At 46.8% G+C, this 9,017-nt stretch overlaps 3 protein-coding genes across 3 annotated transcripts; 2 read left to right on the top strand and 1 right to left on the bottom strand.

Annotated features, from left to right (window-relative positions):
* Window positions 1-321: 321 nt before the first annotated feature.
* Window positions 322-853, top strand: K441DRAFT_670275 (uncharacterized protein). Its single transcript, XM_067650261.1, has 2 exons — window positions 322-661; window positions 725-853. Exon 1 carries the CDS (start codon window positions 442-444, stop codon window positions 619-621), a length of 180 nt encoding a protein of 59 aa, XP_067497272.1. The 5' UTR covers window positions 322-441; the 3' UTR covers window positions 622-661; window positions 725-853.
* Window positions 854-2,384: 1,531 nt separating this feature from the next.
* Window positions 2,385-3,377, bottom strand: K441DRAFT_682405 (uncharacterized protein; the record flags this gene model as incomplete). The annotated part of the gene is made up of 3 exons (XM_067651573.1): window positions 2,385-2,635; window positions 2,693-3,256; window positions 3,305-3,377. The coding sequence occupies 3 exons, from the start codon at window positions 3,375-3,377 to the stop codon at window positions 2,385-2,387; spliced, it is 888 nt and encodes a 295-aa protein (XP_067497271.1).
* A 1,440-nt stretch (window positions 3,378-4,817) lies between these two features.
* K441DRAFT_347561 (uncharacterized protein) lies at window positions 4,818-6,462 on the top strand. The gene is made up of 2 exons (XM_067641300.1): window positions 4,818-5,381; window positions 5,431-6,462. The coding sequence occupies exons 1-2, from the start codon at window positions 4,926-4,928 to the stop codon at window positions 6,421-6,423; spliced, it is 1,449 nt and encodes a 482-aa protein (XP_067497270.1). The 5' UTR covers window positions 4,818-4,925; the 3' UTR covers window positions 6,424-6,462.
* Window positions 6,463-9,017: the final 2,555 nt, after the last annotated feature.

The raw sequence follows: 9,017 nt of genomic DNA, 5'->3' as shown, positions 1-9,017 counted from the left end.
AGCGCGCAACTTAAAACGCGAATATCTTTATTAACCCACGGCCGATTCTTACCATTTTAGTGCAAGTAGAAAGCGCTCAGCAGGCTCTACGCATAGCGCTCGACGGGTGTTGAGAGTATGGCGTTGCTGGCGATCAAAAATCGACTGTGGATATGGGGTAACATCCACAGTCGCTGAACGCACGGACCTCCTCGCCCGCGTAATCGTGACTCAGCCGCTGATTCAGCCATACAAATGTACCTGTGGATATACTATTGGTCTGAGCTTGCTGAGGTAAAGGACTTAGCAGCCCCAAGCGCTTCACTTGCATCCTCAGCCTCGTCCAGCTAAAGATAGATCATGACTCTTTCTACATCACGCAACCGGCTCTACAGCTTCGTGGACCTATAATTGTATTGCTGCACACTTCTCATTAGATCTAGCCTCCGGCCATACCCAATCATGACCTCCGGCTGCTCGCTCTCGATGGTAGCAGCGTCCGCAGCCTGTCGATGCTTCAGATCCGAAGCAGCTCATAGACACCATCGACCCGAATCGCCGCCAAAGCCTTGCGACTACTCAAACACCCACGAGAAAGCCCCGCCCAAACCCCGAGTCATCGCTCTTTTCAAAGATATCTAAGGTGGGAGGCATATCAGCAACAACTATACACTTTTAGATGGTATGATGAGAACGCGATGAGATAGAACGTCGGCTTAGACTAACAAGTCGCTATTCTAATAAGTTAGGAACATGATACGGTATATAGCCTTAAGGAAGGGTAGAGGCGCATGTTAATAATAGGAATTAGACTGACTTACCCAAACTTAAACCACAGCATAGCAATATGCTTCTTACTGAACTTATACGACGCTGACGCTCAGTTTTGAAAGCTGGGCCCATTGAAAAGATTAAAATAGGTTAAGTATAAAGGATCATAACGTTATAGCGAGTCGCACGGTCCAATAAAGAGGAATGGGATTCTCATAGCGCATATACAGAGGCGCATTGGTTAGTTATGGGATTCACACACAACACTAGGACCAACAAAGGTCTCCTTGTTAGACGGCTCATTCGGGAACTTCCGGCTCCTTTCGACGATGCCTCTCCCACTGAGCTGTTCGATTGGAAACGTTACAAAGAGGGAGCGGTATTCTGGACCAGTCATTGCCCTGCCAGTCTTCGGGAATCTAAATAACGGTGTACTACAGCGAGGGATATCGCAACGGACCGGTGTTAATCAATTCGGGCCATCCCCGATACCCAGAAAAAAAATTTGCAAAGGGCTTACCTTAAGAGGAGTGGCGGCAATGACAAAACATTAAAGTGTCATTCGATTGGGCTGAGATTTACCATAGAAGGGGCTTCGCCAGACGCAACTCTCAGTCTTGTCGAATCGTACCCCATGACCTAGTGTATCGACTTATCCTGCAAAAATACTAGTTACGAGAACTGTTTCCTCCGCGTCCTGGAAAATCCCTACCATCACAGGAGATGGGAGAGATCCCAGGAGATCCTCCTATGATCGAGAAGTTCTAGAGGCCGGTGTCTTTGATGCATGGCATCGCAAAGGCATCGCCAAGGCATCGCCGAAAACGTCGCTAGCTAAGCTCATTCTCGGGACCAAAGGGAATAACTGCTCACCAGGCAGCGAGTAGGTAAAGGGGATAACAGACTAGTCAACTTCTTCGCCGAATGGGTTCTTTGGTCTGGCTTTGGATAAGACTTCCCGGGAGATCTGGACTTTAAGGTTCTGCATCGCAGGTTAAGAAATCTGTAGGATATGTACCATATTTACCCTAAGTCATTCAAGTTGCCACTGCACGCTAATGAAAAAGGGCTAAATGTAGTTAGATAAATACCAGGTTCACACCACTTATATTATCCTGCTTTACCGAGAGCACCTAGATAAGTTCTTGTATGTATGGCTCCAGTCACCCTGGATCACCCAATATGACACTCTCATTCCGTCATAAAGTGGTGAGACTAGGGAAGCCTCCGGTAGCTTCAGGAAGATGACGCGCCAAGAAAGACGACGAGAAACGCCCCATAGCTAAAATTGGAAGTGAAAAGTTAGCACCAGTCATTCAAGTGTCCAAGTGTTCCGGATTTTTGGTCAAACATACGCAGCCATAGACGTAAACATCTCAACATTGCGACTGTTGGTTGCTATTGCCAGCACCGCCCCAAACCCAAAAGCGAAGCTGGATATAATTAATAGTCTTGCTGTCGAAGACGAAAAGGAAAGCAGTATCGGCAATGGAATTACCGCAAAAAGGACAGCCACAAGACACAATAACAGCCTGGTGACTTTCCTAATTGCCGTGGTGGAATAGTATTCCACCTGGACGTTGGCTCTCGAGGTAGTTGGCTGTGTCTGGGGATGGCTGTCAATTCTGAGCTTGTCAAAGGAAGGAGTGGTGACATGCCTTTGTAACGAAATATTGATAGAATTTTCTCTCAATGATGTTGTCGAGAAATTCTTTAGAGGAATGCTCAGCTGACAAGCTAGCCAAGTCATCTCTGCAGTCGAGAAAGTGAGACTCTTTCTCAACTACGGGTTTCATTCCGTCAATCCAGTTCGCAACGCTCTCAATCACGAACTCAGGAGGTGCGTCCATTGCGAGAACACGGGCCTGGGCAGCCATCGCCTCATCTATACCAAGTATTAGATGCGGTACTCAAATAGCTCAAGTCGTCAAAGGCCACCCACGGTAGTGTTGGAGCTTCCGAGAGATCTCAGCCATTAAAGCCGTTCTTGTTGAATTATTGTCTTCCCGTCTCGAGTGAAGGTTCCAGAGCTCCCTGTCTCCGCCGCTTGATACTTCCGCGGAATCAACTTCGTCTAGCCTAGCTTCCAGTTCCATCAGCTCGTCTTGCAGATAGAGAAGACGCCTTGCACACAGCGTGTTGAACTTTCGGAAAAGGAAGAAGTCCGTATCGCTCCCAATAAAACGAGCTAGTGCAGGGTAGCCTCTTGACTCGTTCCGAGTGCCTCGCACGGCAGTATTCTGGACTGGCGCAGCGGCATTTTCGACATCTGCGTCCCGGCACGTGGATGATGATCCATCGTTTCTTTGAGACTGCCGTTGGTTGGTAGTGTTAACCAGGTTGGCTAGCGCGGGAGACTCCATTTCAATTGGTAATGGTACATTGGAGTGCGAGGGCAATACCTGTCGGAACTTCTTCACTCTACCTGCTCCGCCAAACACGCCAGTTAAGGGTTGGAGATCGGCGTTTGTTAGGCTGTCGGCGTCAAGGCCCAAGATGCCACTGACTGTGGAATGTCAGTAGATGAGCTCAGAGCTACTGGAAGAGCACGAACTCTGGTCTCTCTGACTGGGGTCCTGCAACCTGGCCCGAGATTCATGCGGGATGCGCTGATTTAGGCCCGCCATTCTCCACGTTCTCAGTAACGCTCTACGGAGTGCTGGGGCATATGAATAAAGAAGACGTCCACCAATTTCAAGGCAATGCCGAGAATGATGAAGAGATGCTGCATGTGGTCAAATGAGTGGCGGAATTCAAACTATGAACCATCCCTGAACGGGTCTGTCTCAGCCACCAAGAGCCAAGCGCGGAACATGCCGTAATAGAACATTAATCCCCGGCACCCCACAGCCTTTCTTTAAACCCCTTAAATCCCTCTTGATTTACTCGTTAAACAATTTTGGCTCCAGCCAAGTTCACGCAAATGTTGGGTCTAGCCAGACAATCATTCGGCACATCTCTACAGCTTCTTTTGTCTTCGAATGGTGCGAGCCCCATTTTGACCTCAGCTTGACAACTTAAGATGTTAGCATCTAAAGATGATGAGGGCTTCGCTCCAATCCACGAGCATTCCAGCCGCCTGATGGATTCCGAGCAGGTTCAGCAGAGTGAGATTTCCTAAACTGTTAGTCAGGACCGGATCTAATAGCAACCGTGCGATTTAGTAAGCCGGATCTTGGACTTGTCGCAGTCGTCCATTAATAACTGCGAAGAGGTTCCTCTTACGGGCATGTTTGGGGGTGCTGGGCGGGTGAAACCTTTCCGCGACGGTACGGAGGCCAAGAAGTTCTTCGGTCCATTGCTTGGGACTGACCGCGAGTTCCTAGGTGATAAAGCCTCTCCGCCGAAACATCCCGATAATCCGATGAACCCCCAACCCGCGAAAGATCACTCTTCGAACCTGGAGGAAGTGATTGCTTCCTTTCAAGGGCATCTCCAACTGACAGAGGAGGAGGATGAAAATTGGCCAAGCGTTCCCAGTCAGCAATTTTCACACAGCCTAGTACGCAGAACCCGCGACTGAGACATCTTCTAGCGAGCCTCGACTTCTCATTGCCGCCTGATGAGGCGAGACGGCGGTCTGCTTGGGCTTGGTTTAGAACCAGCCAGCTATGTGCAAAAGCAGCCATGAGATGGGAGAATGGTCTGATTTCGTGAGGCTTCCCAGTCAGAATCCACATTGGCGAACGCCCGGCTGATGACGCAGTGGTCGACCGAATGGAGGGTTTGCCGAGACTCTCCAGAAACGAGCATATCTTGCCCGGAAACACGCACTTTCATTATATCCGGGGCTCTTGCGAGAGGAGGAAATTGACAGCCCATCGTGGGCAGAAAAGTTCACAGGCGGTGAGATTGTCCTAAGCTACGGGAGGAGATCCTGATGCTGATATTCCGGTATTATAGACGACGTCGCCTATTATGAAGAAATGGCTATCAACAACCAGAATATCCAGCGAAAGATAATGGCCATAATCTACAGGGATTACGCATGGGACTATATTTGGGAGGCTTTGTCGCTCTTTTTGGAATGGAAGCAGGAAAAGGAGTTGTCCGGTATGCACGCCTATTAACGGCCGCCAGCAGCTTCAATTTGACCCATCAGTCACTAATGCTTCGCCTTTTAAGATTCAGGTGGAGACGGTCTTGAAATCTCCAAGTACGCCATTGAGCAGATTATGAGCCAGGATTTCGGATGCTGGCCACTTCTTTGGGAACAAGCCGTGATGTGGGCAGCAAATGGAGCCGGGAACAGTCAGATATCTGTCCATCTGTTCCGACAGTGGTGGCATAGAGCAGGGAGAGCGCAAGCTCACGCTGAGTGGCTCACGCAAGAACTACGAATGCCCGGCGCACACAACGCTCAGCGTCCAATGGACCCAGACCGTCTTAGACCACCGGGAACCGTTGAGGAGTATGACAAAACCTGTGGAATTTACGCGGTAATGTTTAGGATTAAACCGAAGCCATTTGTCCACGAGCCTAGCACAGGCGAGGGCCAACGGGAGGGGCCCTACCCAGCGTACGAGGACGATGCATTTGGTACCGAGTTTAGTATTTGTCACACAGATATCCAAGAACGGCAGCGTGATAAATATGGATGGGCCCAAAGCTCCTATTTGTACGGAGCTCCGGTAAGCCCTGTATCTGCTGATTCTATGACTGGCATTTAACTTCCCACAGACCTTTGTTCAAAAAGACATCGCTGAGAATGGACTTCAACATGGGTTGGACGGACTGCTCTCCCTGGACGAATCGTGCAAAAAGCAAGAATTAATTCCTTTCGCATCTTATGAGAGATACAAACGTCGGGGTGTGCGAGATGTTCTGCCACAGGCCACATCTCCCGATGAACTCCTGTTAGCGTCTTGCGCTGACGCCGCTGTTGTGCTGCGATCCGAATCAGGCCGATTCTACTGGCTCAATCGGAAGTATAGAGACTTCCCCCGGCCTCGGTACCTCTATTCGGTACTCCATACCGTGCTAGGACGGCGGAAGCATATGACATTGAAGGAAGCTACCAGCCACAATTTCGACGACTGCATATACAGGATTTTAGCACGACATTTGGATCAAATTCACGCTGAGGTCCATCAGCCAATGCAGGCTGAGGAAATTAGACATCTCCTTATGGTAGAGCGCACCCTTCAGACAATTCTATTTCCGTGGTTCGAGTTTCGACTTCTCCTAAGAGGCTTCTCAGCTGACAAACCAATCATCCACTTGCGTTCCCTGGCAAGCGGTGAGGTGTGCACTCGGGACCCTTGGATTTCACAGGCCATGAACCTCGCTACTTCCACTCATCGTTTCCTGGAAAGTCTCATGGCTATTCAAATTCACGAGGCCCTTGAGCATGTCCGGGATAAAATCCTCAAGAAAGAAGAACTTTCGCCTGTGGAGCTGAAGGTCTTACAGCCATTCCGGGCGTATCTCGAGAGCGGAGGAAACCCGGTATTGATGCCAACCGTTCGGTCTGGCACGAAGCCTCGAAAAGAGCTCACTGTCGTTGAACTCTATGACGAGACGATGCCATGCCCACCGGGTTGTGGATGTTCAACACTGCAAATTAAAAAGAAGCTGAAGTCGACTATGGTAGCGCGCATGGCAAACGCAGCTCAGGCGACCAAGAATCGGGAGACCATTGTGGCGTTTTTTGAGCATCATTATGGAAACTAGGATCGATGTTCCATTGACATCCCTTACAGCCACTACAGGGAAAATACGTCTCCTACTTCCGCTATACATGTCAGAGATTATGTGTCCACGTCAGCGTACCAAGAACAGGAAAACTGTCCGAAGGATAAAGCTGTCCTCTTTCTCCACCCTTCTCTTCTCCCTTTTCCTCTTAAGGTCTCTCCCTTTAAAGTCCCTTCCCCTTCTTCCTCGTTCCCGGTTCCCTTCCTGAGTAGTAGGCTAGTGGGCAGTAGAGCAGCGGCAGTAGGGCGGTAGGCAGTAGGTAGGGTAGTAGGTAGATGTAGATAGATCGAATGGAGGAATTTGATGTAAGAATTTTGAAGTGCTTTTTAAATCGAACGTGCCTATCCCTACTACCCGCTACCCGCCCCTTTTCCAGGCCCTGCGTCTCTTGATTTTACGTCCGCTAGTATGTGAGGTGAGGATGTGGATAGGGAGTCCAATGATAGAACAATAGGGTATATTGTATAGACAGACGAATCCTTAAGGGAGAAGGAGGAGTCTAAGGTGCGAGGTAAGGGAGGGATTTCCCTAGGCACGTGTAGCGCACGTGCCTTACAGGCGAGTCGCATGNGAGTCGCCTGTGCCTCGCAGCTATATAACTATATACTTAGGTTTCGCCTGATATAGTAAGCCTCTTAACTTCTAGATAATGCGGAAGTAAGAGAATCTTAGGTGGTACTAAAGCGGCATTAAGTCGTGTTTAAAAGAATCCCAGCTTCTTATATAGATGCTAAAATCTAGCGTATTAAAGACGTATTTTTCTATAGTGTATATAGTATCTCTACCTCTTAAATACCCTATTTAATAGTAAAATTTATACGTCTATATTCTTATTAACTATTATTTAAGGCCTACTAAGTATAATTACTAAAAGCCTGCGCTTCTTATTAGTCTTAAACCTAATAACATACTTAATACTTACCTACTAGTACTTATACCTCTAATTATATTAAAGTAGTCGTAAGACTTTAGCAGCAAGTTAGGGTTAATAGTATTTATAAGCTACTTTAAGATCTAAAGCATTAACAGACCGCGGACACCGCGGTATTTATAGTTACTAAGACTAAGTGATCTTCTATACGGCTAGGGGAAACGTTTAGCAAAACTGCGGTTAAACTTTCCCTACACTATTCTAGGGTAAAGGAAAAGTAGTAGTACTTCTAGTATATTATTTGCCCAAAGCTCTCTATAGTTTTACCTACGCTAGTAAGGAGAATAGCTAACCCGCTCTAGCTATACCCTTATAGAGGTGGAGACTTTAACTTAGCATAGAATAGGTTTAGCGGCAGTATAATTAGCGGTATTTACAGTAAGTAATTAAAGCGTAAAATACTTTAAGCTCGCCCCCGCTAGCAGGGAGGGTGGCTGAGCCGCACCGACTAGACCCTTGTTAAGGGTCTACTTCCTAGGGAACTATGGTTGGTGTTGTCTTAAGTGTGGCGTTGTGGCGGTAATGCACTGCCTCCGCTGCTTGGCGTTTAGCTTAGCGCGGTTGCTAAGTCAACTAAACCATGCCAAAACCCCAAATAGTCCTTGAGATGACTACCGTTCAACTTCAGGATGTAGCCTATTATGCCATAACATACGGCTATATTTACATCGCAGCCTCCTCTAAAAGAATCTCAGCATATTACACTGCCTTCAAGCTTCATAGGAGCGCCTTTAACGCCTCCGCTAACCGACGAGAAAGCCTTTACCTAAGCTCCCCGAGTTATCGCGCTTCTTAAAGACATAGCAATTAAAATCCGTAGATATCCTTTTAGCTTATATAAGGGGAATATAATAAGATAGAGCGTCGGCTTAGGCAAGACGAGTTACTATTTGGGTTTATTAAGGACAAGATATAGTATATAGCCTCCGGCGGGGAAGAGGCACTAGTTAATAATGCCAGTCGGACAAATATAACTATAACGGTAGGAGGAATTAACTTGTTATTTGTATACCTACTTAGCTATACTAAAGTAGAGCGCTTTTAAGCTTCTGTATAAACAAAGGCTCTATAGCAATAGGTAAAAGAGCTAGATAAAGGGCGGTATCCAGAGCGTATATATTTATTATCTCGCCGCCAAATTGGCAGTTTATGCCATATAAGCTCGCTTAGAGGCATATTTTAGGTACTATCCTCTTAGCGAAGGCATCTATAGGAAAATATCCTCTAGGGATGCCCCCACTAAGCCTATAGTGGAATAGCCTGGTACCCCTGCTTTATTTTATTTATAGAATACTATTACTTTTACTGCGTTTTAGATATTAACTTATAGGTAGCATTACTAGATGTTAATATCTAGGATATAAAAGGATTTATATTTATTGGTTAGTAATACCTATAAGGCTACTACTTAATATCTTAGAGCCTTACTGTAGGCACCTTAAAATGGAATAGTTTAAATATCTAAGTGCATTTTCTTACTGCATACAGCTGTTTTTATACATCTTTGCTGCTAATACATCTGCACTAATATATATAAATCCAGCCTTATTTAAGTAGAGATAAGTATTAATAGTTTATATACCTACTAAAGTCCACTTTCCTTAGCTCTGTTCTATACTAATAGCTTTAAGAAATATCACTC

The sequence above is a fragment of the Cenococcum geophilum genome, assembly GCF_001692895.1.
Source record: "Cenococcum geophilum 1.58 unplaced genomic scaffold K441scaffold_80, whole genome shotgun sequence".
NCBI lineage: Eukaryota > Fungi > Ascomycota > Dothideomycetes > Gloniales > Gloniaceae > Cenococcum > Cenococcum geophilum.
Note: the sequence above shows the minus strand (reverse complement) of the source record. Positions and strands in the feature narration are given on the sequence as shown.